This window comes from Musa acuminata, chromosome BXJ3-8, assembly GCF_036884655.1.
Source record: "Musa acuminata AAA Group cultivar baxijiao chromosome BXJ3-8, Cavendish_Baxijiao_AAA, whole genome shotgun sequence".
NCBI classification, from domain to species: domain Eukaryota; kingdom Viridiplantae; phylum Streptophyta; class Magnoliopsida; order Zingiberales; family Musaceae; genus Musa; species Musa acuminata.
This window is the reverse complement of record NC_088356.1, coordinates 1713869-1736051: the sequence shown is the minus strand read 5'-3', so window position 1 is coordinate 1736051 and position 22183 is coordinate 1713869. Positions and strand designations below refer to the sequence as shown.

The 22183-nt window shown below is 44.6% G+C and overlaps 5 protein-coding genes and 1 pseudogene across 8 annotated transcripts; 3 read left to right on the top strand and 3 right to left on the bottom strand.

The window, feature by feature from the left end:
• Window positions 1–216: 216 nt before the first annotated feature.
• On the top strand, window positions 217–2153 carry LOC103994050 (probable WRKY transcription factor 49). Its single transcript, XM_065162630.1, has 3 exons — window positions 217–574; window positions 668–811; window positions 1551–2153. The coding sequence occupies exons 1-3, from the start codon at window positions 306–308 to the stop codon at window positions 2008–2010; spliced, it is 873 nt and encodes a 290-aa protein (XP_065018702.1). The 5' UTR covers window positions 217–305; the 3' UTR covers window positions 2011–2153.
• Window positions 2154–2964: 811 nt separating this feature from the next.
• Window positions 2965–5137, bottom strand: LOC103994051 (receptor-like cytoplasmic kinase 176). 2 transcript variants are annotated; one of them, XM_009414319.3, is made up of 6 exons: window positions 4883–5136; window positions 4402–4727; window positions 4189–4324; window positions 3971–4113; window positions 3768–3891; window positions 2965–3640 (listed from the first exon to the last, which is right to left on the bottom strand). In XM_009414319.3, the coding sequence occupies exons 1-6, from the start codon at window positions 4944–4946 to the stop codon at window positions 3180–3182; spliced, it is 1254 nt and encodes a 417-aa protein (XP_009412594.2). In that variant the 5' UTR covers window positions 4947–5136; the 3' UTR covers window positions 2965–3179. The 2 variants fall into 2 exon arrangements, with proteins under 2 accessions (XP_009412594.2, XP_018686214.2); XM_018830669.2 differs by having other exon boundaries at window positions 3971–4324; window positions 4883–5137.
• A 3552-nt stretch (window positions 5138–8689) lies between these two features.
• On the top strand, window positions 8690–11449 carry LOC135644744 (uncharacterized). Its single transcript, XM_065162617.1, has 5 exons — window positions 8690–9309; window positions 9760–9817; window positions 9897–10014; window positions 10120–10237; window positions 10713–11449. Exons 1-5 carry the CDS (start codon window positions 8752–8754, stop codon window positions 10764–10766), a joined length of 906 nt encoding a protein of 301 aa, XP_065018689.1. The 5' UTR covers window positions 8690–8751; the 3' UTR covers window positions 10767–11449.
• A 3580-nt stretch (window positions 11450–15029) lies between these two features.
• Window positions 15030–16745, bottom strand: LOC135644519 (dof zinc finger protein DOF3.6-like). Of its 3 annotated transcripts, none has more exons than XM_065162158.1 (2): window positions 16627–16745; window positions 15030–16433 (listed from the first exon to the last, which is right to left on the bottom strand). In XM_065162158.1, exons 1-2 carry the CDS (start codon window positions 16675–16677, stop codon window positions 15501–15503), a joined length of 984 nt encoding a protein of 327 aa, XP_065018230.1. In that variant the 5' UTR covers window positions 16678–16745; the 3' UTR covers window positions 15030–15500. The 3 variants fall into 3 exon arrangements, with proteins under 3 accessions (XP_065018230.1, XP_065018231.1, XP_065018229.1); XM_065162159.1 differs by having other exon boundaries at window positions 15030–16430; XM_065162157.1 differs by having other exon boundaries at window positions 15031–16445.
• Window positions 16746–18025: 1280 nt separating this feature from the next.
• On the bottom strand, window positions 18026–20634 carry LOC135645313 (ABC transporter G family member 5-like). Its single transcript, XM_065163581.1, has one exon. It carries the CDS (start codon window positions 20440–20442, stop codon window positions 18163–18165), a length of 2280 nt encoding a protein of 759 aa, XP_065019653.1. The 5' UTR covers window positions 20443–20634; the 3' UTR covers window positions 18026–18162.
• An 865-nt stretch (window positions 20635–21499) lies between these two features.
• On the top strand, window positions 21500–22025 carry LOC135645667 (uncharacterized; annotated as a pseudogene).
• The last annotated feature ends 158 nt before the right edge of the window (window positions 22026–22183 follow it).

Below are 22183 nucleotides of genomic sequence, written 5' to 3'. Positions count from 1 at the left end.
GGAGAATTCATATTGGTTGACCACTGCATCTGTGAAACAGCCAGCCGTGCCAGGTGGTTTAGGTCCACCTAAGGTAGTATGATTTGTCAGCTATCACATCTGACTCGAAGAGACATGGAAAGACTATCTGAGAGGTGAAAATTTAGCATCACAGTAAATGGAATTCTGGCTTTTGGAGATGGTAAATTTGTGGACTGATACTTGTAAAAGCCTGAGCGTTGCGTGATGGAAGATACATACAAGGTTACAGGTCCTCATCTCCCCTTGTCTCACACTCTTTCCCACTTCCTTCAACACCATTACTGATGAAGGCAATTGACGACGCAGAGGCCAATCGGTTTGACGATCTTGATCATTATCACCGGATCATGAGGGAGCTCCGAGAGGAGAAGAGTCTCCGGTTCATCTCACCCGAGGCTGCAGAATCCAAACGTGACGCACGACAGGAATCAGTCGTCAACAAACTCATCGCGGCTGTCTACTCCGGCCCAACGATCGGCGACGTCGAAAGCGCGCTGACTTTGACGACCTTTCCGAATGGCGAAGCCGGCGGCCGGTGCAGTTCTCGATCCACGTACGTTCACGGAGAACTTCTTCTCTTTTAGAATGGCATGCATCCAGAATTGTTTTTGCTTCGGTGGGATCCTATTGAGCCCTCTTCTTGCAGAGTCTGTCCGCCAGACAAGGGCCAGGGCAAGATGGAGCACAAGTATACGTTGAGATTGAAGACCTGTAGAATTGGGTTTGCAGATGATGGCTACAAATGGAGGAAATATGGGCAAAAATCCATCAAAAACAGCCCCAACCCAAGGTCATTTCTCATGCCACCAGAGTTCTTCCCCCACAATCTGCATTAGTTCTTTCACTAGATGTTTTCTTGTTATGGTTCTTTAAGAGGGGTTAACGCTTGGCTCTTCCAACCAAATCCAAGCGAAATCATATACTTTTGTGTTGGAGAACCTTTTTTCTGTCAACGAAAACATGACGTACTTCATTTTCTTCCACCGGAAGATGCGTAGTTTTGTGTGAGACGGTGACGGGTATGTCCTTGTCACCTTAAAGTCCTCAAGCTTGCAAAACAACACAAGGCATCTTCTCGCTGATCACATCTGACAGCAGCCAAGAAGAAGAAAGCTCGATGCCTTTTTCTTCTGCTTCAGCACCGAGAAGAGCAAGTGACACCAGAACATCACTGAGACGTGCAGTCACCTACCATGAATGAGGAGAAGGTGTATGAGCTGGGTGCACCCCGAGAAAACAATTGTTCTCTCCACTGAGTCCTCTGTTGCCCTCTAAACCACTCGCTCCTTTCGGGGTAAAACTCATTAATAAGCTGCACCCACCAACCTGCTTGAATTGGAGTCCAGCTACTTCGAAGTACAGAGCACATATGTATTTCTGTACCCATCGACATTTCTTACCTTCGTCATGGAACATGGCAATAAGTTTCAGCAGTCGGGTGCTCCCACTTGGATGAAACCTCTCTTAGATATGAAGATGTATGCGAATTAAGCATATAACACAGTGTAATTTGCTTGACCTGGTGACAGGAGTTACTACAGATGCAGCAACCCGAGGTGCGGTGCCAAGAAGCAAGTTGAGAGATCCATGGAAGATCCAGAGATGCTCATCGTCACATACGAGGGTCTCCACCTCCACTGCACCTACTCACATCTCCTTCTCCCCCCACCACGAGAAGACTCCAAAGCCGGCTTTCATGCATCAAAGAAGCTCAAGCGTCGGTCCATGGCCGGAGCCCCGGACAACACAACGATCCAGCCTCGGCTGCCGTCGCAGCCTGCGGTGGACGGAACAGTGAGCCCGGTCTTGGAAGAGGATGCTTTGCGTAGCTCGGAAGGGCTGCTGGAAGACGTCGTGCCCTTGGTGGTGAGGAAGCCATGCATCTCGACCACCTCATCGTACGACCGTCGTCCTTCATCCTACTCCAACCCATCATGGACGAATAGCTCGTCTTGCTTCAATCTGGGCATTCTTTCTACCACATTGTGAGTGCACCGGCAGCATGTTAGTAGCATTAGATGAGATGACAAAACCTCAAACAAGGGGAATGATGTTTGTAATCATCTTATCTAAAACTTGTACATCCGTGGCCGAAGTGGTAGAAAACTGGGAGCAACCAAGGGAGAAGCGAACCAGTCAATCCAAACTCAAAACTCTACTCTTGCTATTGTTACCTAACATCCCACATCATTCTTTCCTTTCCTGTGGTATCAGTGAAATTAACGAGCAGTCAACGAGACGAGGTGAGATCCAATAAGTGTGCTAGGCAGGCGGCTCACTTGGGAGTGGGCCAGGCCGAATTGTTGGACAATCCCGGAGTCAACCTACTTCGACTCAAGGCAAGAGTGAGCTTAGGGCACAACTTGGTTCATTGGATTGGCTTCCATAAATAACTTGAGTATATGTCATTTATACATAACTACTAAAAGTAATATAGAATAAATAATTAATCAAAAAAGTTTAAAAGATTTATTTTTATAATAATTATTAAATAATATTTAAACTTCATTATAGTTTATAATTAGCATATTAGAATAAATTTTATTACTCTAATCACAGTACAAGGATAGTTAAATCGTAAGAAACCTAAAAATTAATGAATTAATGGGAGTAAAAATCTTAAAATTTTAATATTGATGTTAAGAAAATATAAATTGATACTTATTTATCATTTTATATTCACTAAACAAATTGAGATTATTATTCCTAAAGTCACTAAAAGAATTAATAAGAGTGAATAATTAAATATCATTGATAAACTCCTATGATGTTGATATCGTCGTTAATAATCTTATAGAACAATCACAGTCGGTAATCTTAATGAATGATTCTTTTCATATTTGGGTTTAATGATGACACCAAATTAGAAAAAGGGGCACTACAACAAGAAATTGGTGCTCATATTATTCAAAATGGTAGTAGTGGCAAAAATGAAGAAGAAAATGATATCGTGGAGAGCATAACAGTTAAACTCATCCAATCCTCGAGAACAGAAAGTCTCCAGTGGAGGAAGCCATTTAGACACTGAAAAGATGAGCAACAAGAAGAGTATCTGTACACAACAGATGAAGATGACACAGATAGATTGCTTGCTAAGAGCAACACATTGCCTAGTGTTCTACTCTTTTCATCTCATCTACCTTTGGTAGCTAATGCTCCTAAGCGTTGAGATGGGAAGCTGCAGGCCTTGGACGAGCAACCTTTCCGTTCCCAACATCCACCGAAATTTTCCGGCGAGGCATATTATGTGCACGGCCACTGCCTCTGTGGCCGCTTGACTTCAGTTCAGTCTTAGGGGTTCTCTCCATGTCTGTAGCATCCTGAAGCTGTTCTAATGCGATCACCACTTGATCCATGGATGGCCTGCGCTTTGCTTGCATGGACAGGCACTGCAGTGCGAGACCCGCTGTTCTCTGCGCTCCTGCCACCGAGTACTGCCCTTGCAATCTGGAATCCATGATGCGGATGACCCTTCGCTTGCTTGCGAGATAAGGCTTTGCCCACTCAACCAGATTGTGTTCTTCGGAGGGCCGGTTCTTGTCGATCGCACGCTGACCGGTCAACAATTCAACGAGAACAACTCCAAAGCTATAAACATCGCTCTTAGCAGTCAAATGACCTGCCAAAAGTAATAGTTCATTCACGACAACTATAGATGTAAAACAACTATAGAGGAGGCTCTCTGAATGCGTTGACCAGTTAGGTGAGAAGCAAAATCTTTATTGGTCATGGAAGAGAAGCATTACCGGTGGAAAGGTACTCGGGCGCAGCATATCCGTATGTCCCCATGACCCTCGTAGAGACATGGCTTTTGCTACCGCTGGGACCATCTTTTGCCAGCCCAAAATCTGATAGCTTTGCATTGTAGTTCTGTATCCACGGAAGACAGATCGATTCTCTGATCGAATGAATGGCCATCTCACTGAGAAGAAGGCGTTCGACTACATACCGAATCGAGGAGCACATTGGAGGTCTTGAAATCACGGTATATGACCTTTGCCTTGTCACTATGCAGAAAAGCGAGTCCTCTTCCGGCTCCCAGAGCAATCTTCATCCGTAGACTCCAAGAGAGTGGACGATAGTATGGGCTCCCTGCATCACCCACAAACTGAGACCCATCGAAGCAAATAGGATGAGTGACAGTGAAGAATGGCACAAACCACCTACTCCTGAAGAGATGATTCTCCAAGCTTCCTCGAGGCATAAACTCATACACAAGAAGCCTCTGTTCGTCCTCCAGGCAGTACCCGATGAGCTTTACGAGGTTAGGGTGAGATAGCTGAGTCAGGTAATTCACCTCTGTCTACAAGATTTAAAGAAGTTGCTCTTAAGCTACAGAACGCAAAAACTCATCGATACTTTTCGGGATGCAGCACTCACCATCCACTCCCTGTGGCCCTGGAAACTTTCCGGGTTGAGCTTCTTCACGGCGATTATTAATCCGGTCCCCGGCTTGGCTGCTGCAAACGTGTGCTCGTCGATCCATCCTTTGAAGACCGCACCGAAGCCGCCCTCTCCCAACAAACTGTCCGGCCGGAAGTTCCTGGTGGCAGTTCTGAGTTCACTGAAGGTGAAGCTCTTGGGCTTGGACGATGACAGGATCTCGCCCTCGCTCCCTGGGGTCAGAGGCACAGAGGAAGCAGATACCCTTCTGCTGGAAGCGCTCAACACAGTTCCCTTCTTGCTGCCATGTTTAGAGTTCCTTCCTACGATCCCAATTCAATGTCTTCAAGTAAATAAGATGTGTTGTCAACAAAGCCCACCAAATGAACAGAAAACTCTCAATTTTCCAACATTAGAAAGCCAAAGAACCCAAAATCCTATTGAAAGCATCAAAGCTTCAAGATGACACTTTTAGTACCTGAGGCGAAGACGATGTTCGAGGGACTGTCCGTTTTGACCTCTGCAACCCAGCAATTCCCCATTGACGAACAGGAACCACCTTCCTTTCCCTCCCACTCTTCAAATCAGCATCCCAGTAAGCAGCGTTTCAAGAACAACAGGACTCGAATGCGAGCTCAGAAGCGGTTCAGCGTACCACGAGCAGCTCGCTTGTTGCCCAACTCCGAACGAAAGCTCTGATCGGAGAGGGGTCACACTAGAAGAGAGAAGAGGGTGTGAAAGGTGGCTCCTTTTAATATCACGAAGGTTGACTTCGTTCAGCAGAGAAGACAGCTCTTGCCAAATATATCATTCTATAATTATATAAGTACAAAAATGATAATTATATTACTATTATGTAATTTTTTTAATATCAGAATAAAATCAAATAACGACATATTAACATCATGCATACCATTTGAAGGAAACATTATATAAAAATAAATAAACACATCTTTTTATATATATTTTTTATAAAATCAATATAAACAATGGAATAGATATTAATTTTTTTTATCATAATTAAAAACTTCTTTTCTATTATCTGATAATCTTAATCAGAATGTAATATATCTAATCAAATAGATAGGACAACATAATCTAACATTCTTGATGCATTTACTTGATAAGATATAAACAAAATTAAAATCATAATAAATAAAATTTTAAAAAATATTTAAAAATATTTTTATCTAATTAGATTCTAAAAATTTTGAAAAGTATTTTATACATGATCATGAAATTATAAAATAATCTAATAAGTTAAATAAATATAATAATACTATGTTAAGTCTCATTATTAATATAAATCATAATAATTATATATTATTAATGTCATACTTTCTTTTATGTGTCATAACATTATTAGTCTTTTACTCCAAGTCTCTTGAGATAAAATTTCACAATCATAAAGCTTAATTAGTAGCCTCAAAGCATACGATAAAATTAATTTTTATTTTTTATAATATAATTTATATTATACTATTCTTAAAATTATCCCTTCAATTAATATAAATCATATAATAAATATCCTATTATCGAGGTAATTTACAGAATCAGCATATGAAAAACTTATCATTTCAAACTATATATATTCCTTTCAAACTTTATATAATCCTTTCAAACCTATCATTTCAACCAATAGCTAATAGTAGCCATTTGGTTGGGCTCGACCATTATCGTGACTCTCTCCCATGGTAATCTATCCCTATACAACACCTCTATTCTGTCATGATCTTATGGTCGCTACCCTTTTATCGTGTCATCGTGTCATCATGTCATGTAGTCACTGATCGTAGCATCATCAGTACACATAACAATGCCATTATGCTCTAATGTGACGTACTAAATAGGGTTATCACTCTTTTGCTATGATGCTAACTGCAACAGTGTCTCCACCTATGGTAGGGCCAATGACCAGCAAACCTTTCATAGTGTTGTTGTCGCAAGTTGCCCATGGTAGCCCTCTGACCATGGTCTGACAACATCCTCCATTGCTCACAAGCATACGACTAATGTGAACGGGATAAACAAAATAGATTAGATCACCCTTCGCAAATAAAGGATGATAACACAAAACATATCTAATGCTTTTATGATCTATGGTACTTGATTTCAAAACAGGCTCTGATACCAATTGTAAGCATAAAAATTTTAATCATATTATTATTATATAAAAAAAATTAATGCCTGAATCAAAATCAAATAACAGTAGATCAAGATCAAGATATATACCTTTCGATATAATACTTTTCTTCTCAATTTACAAATGCACAAACATTTAATTCGAAAGAAGCAATTATATAGAACTAGACTCGTCTTCTCTCTTCTTCCTATTCTTCGTAAGACTACTATACAAGTAAAAATAAGGATTGAGTGAAGATAAGAATAGATATATAATATGTCTTCTGTAGTCCCTACGTTTCTGGAAGATAACAAAGGATCTAGAATAAATAATTAGGGAAGACTCTTTCATCAAAGTCATCCCAATAAGAAATTTTATTATAATTAAAAAAAATTATTAACCTATAAGCCTAATTAAAATCTAACCATATTTATAGTATATTTTTTATTTAATTAAATAAGATCACATATGCAACGTCCCTCTGCCTCGTATTAGTAAGAACCAATGACGCACCCATTCGATATGCTCAAGGGGTGGTATACTAGCCAAGCCATTGCTTTCTGACTTGGGAATTGTTTGCACCAGTGTGAAGACGACCCCAGACAACTCAAGAAGTCAAGCATGAGCCTAATAGATTAATGACATGGTTAGATAGCAACAAAAGAATGGTTGTGGAAGAGCAGTGGCAAAGCTTTCCCACTAGCACATCACGAATCTCATCCCGTGACTCTCACATTATGAAATTATATTTATGTAGAATTATTCGGAATTGGCAAGTAATGTAGTTTAATCTGCGGGAAAAGAAAAGCTTAGACTTTGTTACTTTTGTGTGTCTTCTTCTGCATTGTCTTTTCCTTGGGAAGGAAGAAGAATGAGCAGAGATGTCAAAGGGAGGGCTGCCACTTGCAGCAGCAGTCTCGGCCTCGAATGATTGAATCATCTTGCAGGCCCACCTCACGAGGATGACCTGAAAGACCACTGATGTTGAAGCCAGGATCGAAACAAGCAGCAGAAATAATTCAAGAGCAGCATCTGTTGATCCCCAAACTCTCCATCTACATTAAGTTCGTTGCCATCCGCCCATTTGCCTGTGGTGCAGTAGTAGTCGATATCATGCATGAACAGGCCATCGTTGAAATCACAGATGAAAGCTAGACAGTACTGGTGGGCGCAGCTGCATGCATGAGAGCTCTGTCTCGATGTGAGAGAACTCGGCCTCTTCCTCCATGCTTCTGCTGCGCTTGGTTAGGCGAGGCAGACAGCCCCCACTTTGACTCTCTTGGCTTGGTACTCCTGCCGACTCCGTCGTCGTCCGTGAGCTCCATGACAAAGAACATGTCGACGGTGCGCTGTGGAGATAAGGTTGGGAGATGGGGAGGAGATCTCGATGCCTTGTTGTGGTCAAAGCCAAGAGGTCAAAACTAAATCCTGTCTCATTAAAGGACGAGACGATCAAAGATTCTTGTGTCGTTGGTGCCTTCTAGTCAGTGCTAAACAGGTCAAAGTCAATCATGTTTAGTTGGTGATTTGGGATATTCACCATAACTCGTTTAAATGAAGATTAGGAAACGATAGCAGAGTGGTTAGCACTTAGTACTCATATTATATTATTAAAAATATATATAAATGAAATTAGTGAGAAGTTTATTATTCATGCTTCCTTTTTACTATTAATAATCTTTACTAACCATAATCTCTTTAAAAATAATAAATTATTTACAATTTAAGTATTATCGATTTTATTTTTTATTTTTTTCTTCTTCTATAATCTCTTATTTTAATGTCGATACGAACTCTCCTCGTTATGAATACTATTCATTACTAATTCTAATGTATCTTTGTTCGTTATCGATATCGCTGTTGTCCATCGACATCATCCAACCTCACTCAAGCATATTGATTTCATCATTAAAAATATAAATAAATATTACATATAGTAAAAAAATTACAAATAGTAATATCCGAAGAGGTTTGTTTTACGACCTATTATGAAAATAACAATTACCGAGAGGCATTTGCGAATAATAAGAGTTGATGCGCGGTTCTGATGTTCTTTAATCTGATGATCGAGAAATCTCGACCGTCGGATCAGATCTCTTCCCAATTCTAGGACGGGTAAAGCCAAGGTTTGAGCGAATGTGACCGCCTCGCCCTCCTGTTTCAAATTCGAAAACGCCCGCCGCCTCCGCGATCGCTCAACTCTTCCGCTGTCCCCACAGCCGCATATGTCGGCCGGGGCTCCGCCCTCCGGCCTCCACTTCCCCATGGACGATCCCGATCTCGACGACGCCGAGCTCTGGGCCGTGATCGACACCGCTGCCGCCTCACGATCCCGGAATCCCCACCTCCCCCTCAAGAACCCCAACCCCCTCGCCTTTAGCCCGTCTCCGATGGGATCGAAGTCGTTCAGAAACCCTAGGCAACTGCGCGTGACAGGCGAGGTGGCTAGGGTTCCGGCGGACGGGGAGGTGGTGCAGGAGGAGCACTGGGACCATCTCCGGCCTCGCAAGATGGCGAGGTTCGTGGAATCTGGGACGGTGGTAGACGAGCGCCGGATGGTCGTCGTCAGGCATCCGCAGCGGCCGCCGGTGGTGGCAGTCTCGTCACCGTCTTATCGGTCGCCGGATCAGGCAAGGTTCGTGGCGAAGTCGGGGAGTCCGGTGGTGGAGAGCCCACCTCCTGAGGGATGGAAGAGTGAGGAAAAGGAGAACATGAGCCACAGCTTGGGTGGCCGGTTCCCTTCGGTGTCTTCGTTTAAGCACTACCAGAACACAGCAATGGCGGTAAATTCTTGTTTCTTTCTTCTTGCTCTTCCTTACATCGAGATGGCACGTCTTGTTCTAGATTTTTCTTGCTATCATCTTTGCTTCTGATTGAACGATCTCTTCGGTAGTTGTATGCTTTAGCTGATCGTAGTACGTCTCGGTTTTCAACTACATACCTAAGTTGTTCCTGATCACTAAGGAATTAATTGATTTACTTTTCTTGTGTATGTGTCAGTGTCGATGACTCGATGACAATGGCATAGAACTACAAATGCTACATCAAAATCAAATTAGAATTACCTTAATTTGAAGGTCTAATCTTTCTTTCCAAGCTAGGCTTTCAAAACCCCGTCGGTGCTACGAGTCTAATATTTCAGGATTAATCTTTTTAACTATGAGAAATGGCAGTTGCTCACACTGTAACTATTGCTTCTAAATACTTACTTTCTGTATATTTTTTTATTCCAGATTTTAGAAAAATCCGACTACACCATGATACACGGGAATCCTTTTATTAAGAAGTCAGGTAGACGGAATTTCCTTTAGTTATTTTAACTAGGCTTCTTATCATATCTCTAACAATTTTAATCTCATCTTTTTTTCAGGATGGAGAAAGATTTCATTTTTCTTCAATCTCTCATTTGAAATTAGAGACAAGTCCATTGAGTTTGATGAGAACAGGAATGTTCAGCGTGCTGAATTTGTTGTTCGTGCATATATGCAGTATGTCCTGTCCCAAGAAACTAACTATTTCACTGGCTTGTACTTTGTTTGATTCATCAATCCTGTTCTTAGTCTTGATGTCCTCTCCCCTGTTCTTGATTCTAGATGTGGCAGGTTCGCAGATGGCTGGGGATCATGTGACCGGCGTGAGAAGAAGTTTTTGAAATCAAACCATGACATTCCTAGTACAGCTGAAACTCGAGCTAAAAATAAAGCTTGCCAAGTAAGCACCTTGCTATTTTCAGTATACATGCTTGGCAATTCCTGGTTTATCACTCATCCTGTCATTGCCACAATTAGTTTAACAGTTATGTGATGATAACTTAGTATGAAGGTTCAACTGATGAAAGTGTGGAATAAGTATGTGAATAAACTGGTTGCATAAACTTGTAGTCAACCAAAAAGAAAAAGAAATAGTAACTCAGTAGTATCTTTACTTAGAATTAGAATCCATATATTGAGTGCTTTCACATCTGGAATGAGTTTTGATCCTTGTTTTCACATCTTAGCTCAAACAATTTCTGTTTTCCCTTTTTGTTTCTCCTTGTAAAATTGTCACTCCATTAGTTATAAAAAGGTGGGACTTCAAGAAAACACTAGGTTACTGTTTTATCAGTAATAAATACTTCAAAAATGTGATGATTAGTGGCTGAGTCCATTATTTCCAATTCTAATTAACAAGAGCTTATTTTGCTTAGGATCTTCTTGGAATTGGAGAGTATCGTCCAGGTGTTGTCAATGGTCTTCACTAAGTAAAACAGTCGTTATAAGATGTAACTCAATGTTGCTTTCTTACAAGTTCTATCAAATCATAATACTCTGGATGACACGAAGCTGCTAATCAATTTTTTTGGAGAGGGAAGAGGGCGACTGTAAAGAAGAAGTGATATCCTTTTGTAATGGAAAGTACTTACGGAAAAAGCTGAGATATGGTCAGCTAGCTTGCTGATAAACATCTCCATGAATCATTCATGTGTTGCTGGAAGGAACATGTAACTGACAATGATAAATGGTAAGAATTGAGCTATATATTCTTCTTTTTGATCCAAGGGTGCAGAGCACTACTGCCTGGCCATTATCACTTGCCCGTCTGCTAGGATTCTTAAAAGAAAGGGCAATTCTCATGTTTTCCATGCCTCACTCTTCCTTTATTTACCTCAGATGGTTTCTCGCAAAAATAATGATGAGCATGTTCATTTTTGGATATTGACAGATCAAAATTCATTATGTAATTTTATCTGTGTCCTGAGGCTCATGATTGCCAGTGACAGTTGCTTCCTGATACCGAAACTGCAGCAATGTGATGCAATGATAAGAACTTCTGCCTGGCCATTATCATCTTTCTTTTTTAAGTCAGACAGTTGCTTCGAAACTGCAGCAATGTGATGAAATGATAAGAACTTCTGACTTCTTTGTCCAAGATATAACAGCAGTTGGAACAGTGGAAAGCACTGTTCCAGAGTTCCATTCATGATCGCCCACAAGTTAATTCATCAGTCAAGGTAAATATCGCTTAAGCTTGATCATGTAATTGCCATTTATATTCTGCCATATATATTGTAGGTTTTTATGTAATTAACAGGAATTAGCAAGTGTAAATCAACCATTAGTGATAGTTACCATGAAGTTGTGGTGGGCTGTGCATCACTTTGATTCTCGGCGGCCCATTGCCAATATAAATATCCATTAAATGGAGAGGACCCTTGCCCTGTAGAAAGAGCTAATTCTAGTCATTTTGGAGCAGACTTACGCTTTGGGGGAAACAGACAAAGCAACAGCGGCTACAAGCATATGTAGCTTTACAAAGGCAACTGGCAATCAACAGCAGTGTGCAATAATAAAGGGTATGCTTATCTGCTGCTCCCTGTCTACTTTATCTTTTTGACTCTGATGTGCTATTGCCTTCAAGGAGCTCTTGTTGATCCCTGACTAGATTCGATGTAAATTTCTCCGTCTGATTTAGGAGCATAGTCCACCTTTTCTTGCTTGAAAATATGGATTTAGACAATAGCTAGAAAAATAGACCAGATTAATCAGATCAGCATGCACCATGTTACATGTAAGTTTTCATTCCTACAACCAGCATGGATGGATTGGAAACATCCATGCCTGGCCCTCACAAAATCCTTCCTCCTGTAGGTTAGTGGAAGATGATGCATTTAGAATGAAGAATCATTAAAATAAACAGTTCCTGCTTGGTTTAGTGAGGGATGATGCACATAAAACCAAGCATCACGCAGATAAACAAAAGGAAAAGCTCAGACATCCCATCATCTTCCAAAAACCCTCACACCCTGTCCTCATCACTGTGAAGGCTCCTTCAAAGCAACCCCAACTATCCAAGATTCCACTATCAAATCAACAATGACAGAAGAGCTTTGCTAGGTGCGTAGCCCATCTTATTCTGCATGCTTTAGTAGTTAAGATGTATTTTTCTGAAATATTTTTAGTTGCCTTGCCTTCCTTTTGCCTCTGGCAGTGCTATTCTGTTCATACATCATTAGATAAGCAACAGTACATGTAGAATGGTCAAAGACGAGCATAAATTTAGACTTCAGACAGAATAGATGGAGACTCACATCTAAATGGTGCAGAGTGACAATATGCGTCGATTAAAATATAAAATAGAACCTTTCCATTGTTTCTTGATGTGTTATAGGAAGTAGAACAAATATATAAGAGTCAAATCTTATGCCTTTTCAGGGATGCAATTTATGATTTTACTAAGCAAATCACTCTTAGGAAACTAAGTTGTTGAACATCAATTGGTTGAAATCTGATGGATCAGAATTTTTTTTGATAGAATAGATTGTGGTCATTTTTAATAAGATGATGTTGTTTCATACATGAGGTTATGCACATGCATCATATATCATGATGCATTCTTGTTCTTGTTCAGATATTTATCAAGTTTTTTATTGATATGGATCATATATTGTCTGTCTTAATGTCAAAACCGGAACATATCATCCAGCTGGCAGATGACTTGCATCGTGCTACTACTATTCATATTTGTTCCAAGAGTGTGATTCATCCCCCCAAATCAAAGCATTTTCTAGTGAGCTGATGGATTTTAGTGTACAATTACCGAAGCTAGAATAGGAGAGTTCATGATGCTTGAAAAGCAGTAGAAACTATTAAGTAAGGTGTCATATGTCCCTCAGCATATAGTTGCCAGCAGAAAGCTAAACCCTTTACTAGACTTTTAGACACTGGTTTATCAGACTAGAGTTTGAAACATATTCTTTTGCAGGTGTGCCATAATATTATTTGATTGGATTCGGGTTGGTGTATGGCTAAAGGTTCTGAGTGATGTTGTATTTCTTCAAGATGTATCTCTTCCGAAATGCTCACAACTAGAAAGAAATCATACCTTGTGAAAGCCTTTTTCTTAATCAATCATGTGGCTCATGATTTTAAAATCCGTGTTACATGGATCTTTGACGGGCAGATCATATAGGAACTTTCAGAGACCCCTTTGATATATATTCTCCCCATGCTTCTGCTTCCTATAGATAATTTTGAATTCGAGGCATGAGTCACTTTCTTCTTTCTTTTTACCTTGACCTTTTCTTATTTAACATTTCCACATGCAATTCAGCAGATGGTACAAGCAGCGAAATCATAGAGGAAGATCTGCCTAGCATCTTCTTACCAATCTGTATCTATGGGATGGCAGATGAGTATATATTAGTTATAAGCATGCATGATTGGGCTCATGTGAGGCAAAGTGAGGAATATCCTCTTTCACCAAGCAAGAGAGGGCCAACTCATAAAGCTAAAGTTGCCCCCTCGCCTGCTCCCCAAAAGAGAAGAACACCTCTCTCTCAGGTATGTGTGTGTGCAACCCCCACACCATCATAACAGTACCATACACCATCGTATGCATGGATTTCCGAGCCCCCTTACACAGTGTACACATACGCCCTTTGCTTTGCCTTCTTTCTCTCCTTTCTCATGTTTCAATCTTCTACTGTCACACCTCCATCTGACAACGGTCTCTCTCTTTTCCTTTTTATCTGTACATAGCCTCAGAGTAACTTTATTCTCTTAAGAGCTAAGAAGAGATGGGAAGAGACGGCATTGGTCTTTGGGAAAGAGACGAAAACCCAGATTCCCTAAAGCATGGAGCTTTCGTAAGAAATAGGACATGGTTGCTTTTAGCCATTTCACTTTTTCCCGAAATTTACTCTATCGCTCTCTCCTCTTCCTCTAACTCCTTGGCATGAGTGAGTGTTCTTCTACGACCAGCCTTGGTCATAAGTTTTCTCAACGAATTTTTGGTGGGATGCATGGGCTTTAGTGAGATCTTGGCTCTTCTGTGTTGTTCCATAGCACAGTCCACTTACACGTATACATGTGTAGAAATAATAGGACAATCATATTAAAGACGAGGGGAGGAGTGAGAGATAGAGAGAGAGGGAGATGATTCCGAGGAAGAGTCCCAATCAAATCCAACTACAAACTGAGCAAATAAAGAGGTTGTCTCTTTGTCTCCTATCTTGATGTTCGTTCATGGATCCATAAATGCACATGCGCATAAGCTAGATTAAAGACAGTAATAGCAGTCATTTTAGGAACATATAGCAGCTTATTTAAAATGACTAGTCTTACAAGGATATCAATGCATTTATATACTAGCAACTTTATGGAAATCAGAACTCGATTAAGCTAGAAACTATCACTTGCTGATATACAACACTATGCAACAAGTTGTAGTTAAATATCAGTATTGGAGATGTAAGGTTGTGCACAAGCACAAGCATGGCAAGGCATGGAGACACACTACACTGATGCATGCGTGGAGTGTGGGTCAAAAGCTGTTCTACCTTGTAATGTCTCAAAAGATGATGAGTAATGCTTGGTGAGAGCTTTAATCTGCATGGAATCACACCAAAGAGCTGAAAAGAATTGAAGTGCTGCATGTAAAAGCATGATATGTAAACCTAAAACTTGAAGAAGAGATCCTCTCGATCAAAATTTTCTTGGCAGTAGAGATCATCTACATGTCTAAGTTGCAAAAATTTTGCAGTCCATAGGGAACACAATAACATTAAAGAGAGACAAAAGGATGAAAAATGATGACACTAAATATTCTCATATCGCAAATTTAGGGAATGCCTAAACTTTTGAGAAATGAAGTAGATATATACATTGTTCATATAAATCCCTCACAACGATTTCTTAAAAGTCAGACATGCCACCAACCGATCCATCAAATATCTCCGACCATAGTGTTGTAACATACAGCCCATTATAACACAGGCAAAGCACCAACCCTAACAATCCGAAAGAAGAAGCCTGCCTACCATTTGATTTGATGCGTGTAGTAGTAACATGACACCACAAACCATATCAGAGATCATACGGGCTTGCAGTAATTAGTCTACTGCTTCATCCTTCCTTCTCCGGTCAAGCAGGCCCCTTCGAAGCCATTGTAAAAAACTGAGCTTCCATGTTAGAACGTAATCATGGGAACCATACGATCACAAGATACTTCCAGATGAGGAGTTGAATCCTGAGAGATCCGTCGCCCATCCGCCCGCGCCGCTGCTGCTGCCTCCGCCACTGCTGCCACTCCAGAATTGATCGTTGCGGGAAGCATTAAGGTAACGCCCTGGGAGATCAAGCAGTTGTTGGCTGTCCTCCATCTTCGCCAGCTGAGTTATGAGCCCGGAATTCGGTCGTCTCGTTTGAGCTTGCCCTGTAATGAACCCCTCAAGAAGCCCACTGCCTTCACCAGCTGCCGCTGGCGGCGGCTGCGGAAGTTCCAGTCCTCCTGGTAATGGAAACTGCTGTATCTGCTGAAGCCTGAGAGTCTCTAATCCAAAGCCATCGAAGGGACCCCTGCTACTGCTGCTCCCTCCCAGCTGATACTCCATTGTGTTTGCGGGTTGGATGCTGGAGAAGCTCATCGCGAAGTTAGTCGACGTGAAGTCCGGAAGCGGGTGCAACGAGGCCATGAATGGCAGATGCGAAGGGAACGGGACGTGGGATGTTGTTGCACCACCTAAGCCGGATGATGTGGCCGGGGAGGAGGAGGAGGAGGAGGCTCCAGTCTGAGTGGCCGTAGTCGAGAACTTCGAGGAGCTACCAGCGGTGGACTTGGTCCTCCTGTTGCGGCGGCAGCCGCCGCCGACGGGGACGTTGCGGAGGGCGCCGCCGCGCGTCCAGTAACGTCGGCATGTCTTGCAGAAATGCCGGGGCTGCGACAAGGAGTAGTTGTTGAAGTAACAGAATTTGGTGTTGGTGGAGTCACAGCGCGGGCACTTCTGCCCTGGCTCCGGCTGAGGGACCTTTGCGAGCCGAGCTCGGTCCGCCATCGATCCAAGCCTGATCGAGTCAACCATCCCACCTTCAGTCTGCGGAGCTGCCATTAATGGCGGAAGCTGGCACGTCACACCGCTGCTGCTCACCTGCTGATGAGCTTGCTGCTTCAGTAATTACAACAAGGTAAGAGAGGGACAAAGCAAGAATTATTGTCACTGGTATCGCACAAGTGTGAGAATCTTTTAGTTTCTTATACCATTTGGAAGCAGAAGGAATCGGAGAAACGAACAAATATGAGGAAAAGAGATGAAGGGGAAGAGGAAGAGGAGGAGGAGCACTCACCTGGTTCCAGTTAGGTTGATCTAAATACCCTGGAACAGATGGAAAACCCATGGTTGGCCTAGATAGTTCCCCCTCTTTTGTTCCTTCTCCCTTCAAGATTTATTTCTTTTGTGGCAAAAGCTTCATGGAGTTAAAGAGTTCTCGTGTAGTGGGCTTTATATTTTAATTTTCTTGCTAGTGTTAGAGAGAGAAAATAGTGGGTCTTAGCTTTCAAGCTTTAAGGGTAATGGGGAAGTAAGTGGTGGCTGCGACTCGAACATGACAAAGATGAGAGAGAATAAATTATGAGACTGGTAGATCCTGTAAGTGGTGGTCTGCCCTATTGTTATCAGTCGTGTCCGTGCGAGAATTTACGAGGGACAGCACGAGATCTACAGCACACGTGGGGCCCCGACCGCTTCTTCCCCTTCCGGGTCGGGAATACGCAATTGGTGCCACGTGTTTTTTCTTTTTCTTTTCTTTTTCGCGTGCGTGCGTCCGTCGTAACCTTTTCTGAGCCGTCTGATTGCGCGATGGCTCGCGGCCGCGGAGGGCACGTCGCTTGATGCGCGCTCGTGTGGCGAAGGAGGAAGGACCACACAAAACGTAACGGAAGGCCAGGATGCGTTGGAAAGCGCCTCCCGATCCCTGTCGCCTGGGCCACACGCGCATACACACGTGTATGCATGTACGTAGGCCAGCAAAGTCCTGCAATACTTGATGACTCACATCTCTATCTAAGTGGGCTTTACTGTCACAGCCCAATGTACAGCCCAATGTGGCTCGGTCTGCGACCCAGTAGGCTTGGGTTTAACCCACACTTGTGGTACTGGACATTTTGACTTTGACCCTATGACATGTCCAGTCATAGGGTTAAATAGGAACGATCAACCCTCTATTGCTAGAGCGGGTGAGGTCAATGTGATGCTTTATTTAAGGGAAAGAGATGAGGTAGAAGCTCATGTTGAGTGTCTGACTTCCCAATCTCTTCGTTCTCAATGCACGCTTAAAGAATGGGAGGAAGACGCGCGTTTGGTGCCATTAGTTGGAGTCGGTGAGAGACGGGTTTGAACGCCGTTGATGGCAGCGGGGAGAGATAAGCCGCCAGCCAACTGTCTCAACTGTCACTACAGTGGACCGGCGAACCACTGCCAACAAAATCGTCATAAATAATCCACACCACATTCAATGTACTCAGAATCATCCCAGTCGAGAACACCACAAACATTCCATAATGCAGCCAAGTCGTACGGGATAGTTCAACGAGGAATGTCTCCTGCACGAAAGCACGGCAGATCACCAGAATCTTAGCTGTCCATGCCCACAAAGCCGCCGTGATCCAACAAACCATCATCTGTAGCGCCGAGGAGATCGAAGAACTAAAGGAACAACCGTGAACAAAGTAGTAGAAGAGGGAGAAGATGTGGATATTTAACTTACAGATCACAATTAGTTCATCTCCAACATTAACACAACAAAAAAAAAGAAGAAGAAGAAGAAAGAGAAGCTTCATACAAAAGGAGATAGTCGCAGTGCTGTAGCTCTCGCTCTGTCGCTTTACCTCCTCTTGTTCCGGCTCCCCAGCAGGAGGCTGATGTAGAAGAGGAACCTGAACAGGAATCCCCATGCCACTGTCACCCACAGGCAGTCCCACTTGCTGAGCTGAGTGATGCTCTGCTGCTTCAGTATGTCGGTGCCGGTGGTGATGCATGTGCGGCTGGTTATGTTCACCCCTAAGGAGTTGCTCATGGATTTGAGCACCCTCAGCTTGATCGCGTCCGGCAAGACCCCTAGCGGCGTGTTGTCGAACATCTGAACGCCTCTGACGAAGCACTTGTGCCGGTCGTCGAACTCGTTCTGCATCACTGCTTCGTAGGGGTACTTGACCAGGGATAGGTAGTGGAACCAGATCCAGTAGTCGTGGATGCGGTCTCTGTTGATGAAGAAGCCACTGAAGAGCAGGAAGTAGGCCAGGATCGCGACGACGACGGTGTAGCCTAACATGACGTGTGTCACCACGCCGGAGAGGAACGTCACGAACCCGCTCCCCGCCCAGAACGAGGCCAGGATGATCAGCACGAAGAAGACGAAGCCCTGCATGCCCCCCGCCAGGCCGACGGCGAAGTAGGTGGTCAAGGCGAAGGCGACGGAGAGGAGGATCAGCGGCGGGAAGCCGACGATGGCGTGCGAGAGGACGTAAGACGAGCGGCGGTAGGCGTTGTAGGCTGTCTCCCTCATGAAGATATTGCGCTCCTGGAGGAAGATGGGGAGTGCGTCGGCGCACGTATAGAACATGGTGGACATGGCTATGGCGAAGAATCCGAGCCGTTCCTGAACGCCCTTGGGCGAGTTGTCGAGGCGCCAGAAGATGGTGGCCAGGATGAATCCGGTGAGGAGCACCGCGGCGAGGCGGATAGCGAACAGCTCCGGCATCCGCTTCGTGTTGGTGAAGGATCGCTTGGTGAGCACGCCCATCTCGATCCAGAATGGATTGGCGTACTTCTGGACCGACGAGGCCGACGTCGTCCCCTCGGTCGTGCCCGACACGAGCTTGCCGCGCGAGATGCTGGCGCCGATGGCATCGTTCAGAGAGAGAGATGACCTTGCGGCAGGGACCAGGGCCGGTTGTTCGTCCTGGCGCGACTTGTTGAACTCGACGAGGGACCTTGCACCGGCCGGAGTGCCCTCGAGCTCCCGGATGAGGTCGAGCGCGAACTCGGTGGGGTTCTCGTTATCCGGGATCGGGTGGCCGAAGTCGGAGAAGAACCGGTGAAGGCCCTCCGGCGGTCCACTGTACACTGTCTGGCCGCGGGAGAGGAAGAGCAGGCGATCCAGGAGGCAGAGGATCCGGTAACTCGGCTGGTGCACCGACATGATCACGATGCTCCCGCTGTGAGCAATCCGCTGCAACACCTTGACCACCATGAACGCGCTGGTGGAGTCGAGTCCCGACGTGGGCTCGTCAAGGAAGAGGATGATCGGGTCGTGGATGATGTCGATGCCGATCGACACCCGCCGGCGCTCGCCTCCGGATACGCCGCGGTGGATCTCGTCGCCGATGATGGTCTTGGCGGCGGACCGGAGGCCGAGCTGGTCGATGAGCGCTTGCACCCGGCTCTTCTTCTTCGAAACAGAGAGCGAGCGGGGCAGCCGGAACTCGGCGGAGAACATCAAGGTCTCCTCCACGGTGAGCATGGGGTACAGGAGGTCGTCCTGCATCACGTAGGCGGAGATCACCTTCAGCAGCCGCCCATCGAGTTTCTCGCCGTTGAGGGTGATGGAGCCCTGCAGGCTGTCCCTCACGATACGGTTCGCGAGCGCGTCGATCAGGGTGGACTTGCCGGAGCCGCTCGCCCCCAGCACCGCGAAGATCTCACCTTCCCTCGCCTCGCCGGAGATGGAATTCAATAGCGTCTTGGTTCTCGAGAACGCTTCCGGCGGCGCGAGTGCGGCGACAGGATCCGTGGCGAGCCGGTTCCTCTGGAACAAGGACATCTTCCTGGGTCTCTTCACGCTGTACGAGAGATTCGTGAAGGCGAGCACGAAAGTGGGTGGACGGGAGCTCAAGTGGTCACCTCCGCCGGCTCCGGCGGAGAATTCGTCGAGTTCAAGGACATGATGGGGCGGCGGGGCCGCATCACCGTCGTCCCCCTCTCCGCTGTGGGCGTCGCCGACGTGCTTGAAGAGCTGACCGAGGGTGACCGCTTGGGCGTCGGTGGTGGCGGGTGCCAGGGGGTGGTGGTAGACGAGCAGGCCGTCGCGGGCGATGTCCTCGGCCTCCGCCATCGGTGATGATCGCCGGTCGAACAAGGATATCTTCTCCACGAATCGGGTCATCGCACCGCTCGGCTATCCCCTCTTCTTATAAGGATAGCGGGGACGGCGACTAAACGGCGAAATAGCAGCGCGCTGTTACGGTATCCACGGGGATATCGTGTGCGTGACCCCAACACCCAAGAAGAGCTGTGGAGAAGCGAGGCGTTCCACTGTTGCTTCGTAGCGGCGGACTAAGCGGTGCCTTCAGTCGTGCCACTCGATCCCATCTCTTCATAACTCTATTTATAGCAGAGGAACGATAACTGAAAGCGACATGGGGTACGAATCGCTGATACAGGTCATGTGGCAGAAAAATATAGGTAAGAGTAAGTAGGTAAGGGTGTTAAGCTACATGCTATCGTATGCATGAAACGAAGCATGGAGGCGTTCAAATGGATTAAGATGGTATCATCGTCATGAGTGGTTTGGAAGTTGGGACTAAGTAATCGAAGGGATGGCGGACGGTGTGGGGGATACCGGTAGTTCAGGTTTGGATGAGCCAACACGTACCAAACGTGGATCTACTGAGAGAGTTTTCTTTGCTTCGTCCTCACTAAAAATGGAGATAATATCCGAGATCAGATGCCTTTTCCAGGAAGTGCTGCTCATCACAGGTTGCAGATTTGCAGCGTGTGTGAAGGTCGTAACACATTCCGTCCTTAATCATGCAGGCCTCATGTTCTTCCCCCATAGCTGTGTCACCAAACGCGTATCTAAACCTACCTGTGTGGTCAACTCCATGGAGACAGTTCTTCTGCTCTCAACACTACTCTGATCTTTCACCGCCGGCAACCGATCAAAGGACACAGCAGTGATGACGCCCCTGAATAAGTCGACCGCATATCTACATCTGCTAAATCCAAATTCTTTCTTTTGACGTGTCAATTAAGAAGAGGAAGAATCAAAAGTGAGGTCTAATAATCATATCGAGCAATAGAACATGATGCCACAGCATATCTTCATCATCATTTGAGGTTTAATAGTCATGCCTTTTGAGCTATAGAACATCCAATCCTATTTCTACTCTCTCTCGCTGCAGCTGAAGCCCTAACCTTATCCTTCTCGGTTATGATGAGCCATGAGTTCTGGGTGCAGATCTTCTCTGGGCTGCGTCGACAACCGTGTGCCGGCGAGAGGATGCTCTGCGAACGTACTAGCACAAGTGGCACTAATCGGACGCTGAGTTCGTGAAGTCTGTGGCAAGAAGGAAGAGCAGGCAGTGTTGATGGCAGCACCAATCCTATTTCTACTCTCTCTCGCTGCAGCTGAAGCCCTAACCTTATCCTTCTCGGTTATGATGAGCCATGAGTTCTGGGTGCAGATCTTCTCTGGGCTGCGTCGACAACCGTGTGCCGGCGAGAGCATGCTCTGCGAACGTACTAGCACAAGTGGCACTAATCGGACGCTGAGTTCGTGAAGTCTGTGGCAAGAAGGAAGAGCAGGCAGTGTTGATGGCAGCACCATCCTTCATGGGAGGAGGAGGTGGTTCTGCAACATTGACGGGAGTCAACGTTCACTCATGCAGATAGATGTACTCGAGAAGCTACACGTCCTCTAGGAAGGAGAGTGTTCCCGAGAAGACACGCAGTTCCTCGGAAGAGTAACGCGAAGAGAACACAGTGAATATTTTAAGACCTGCAATTGATGCGATAGAACAGAACGATTAAGATGGAATGGGAGGAACGACACCATATTTAGCATCTTGTTTAGTTTTAATTTTAAAAAATAAATATCTTAAACGTATTCTTTAACTATTTTAATT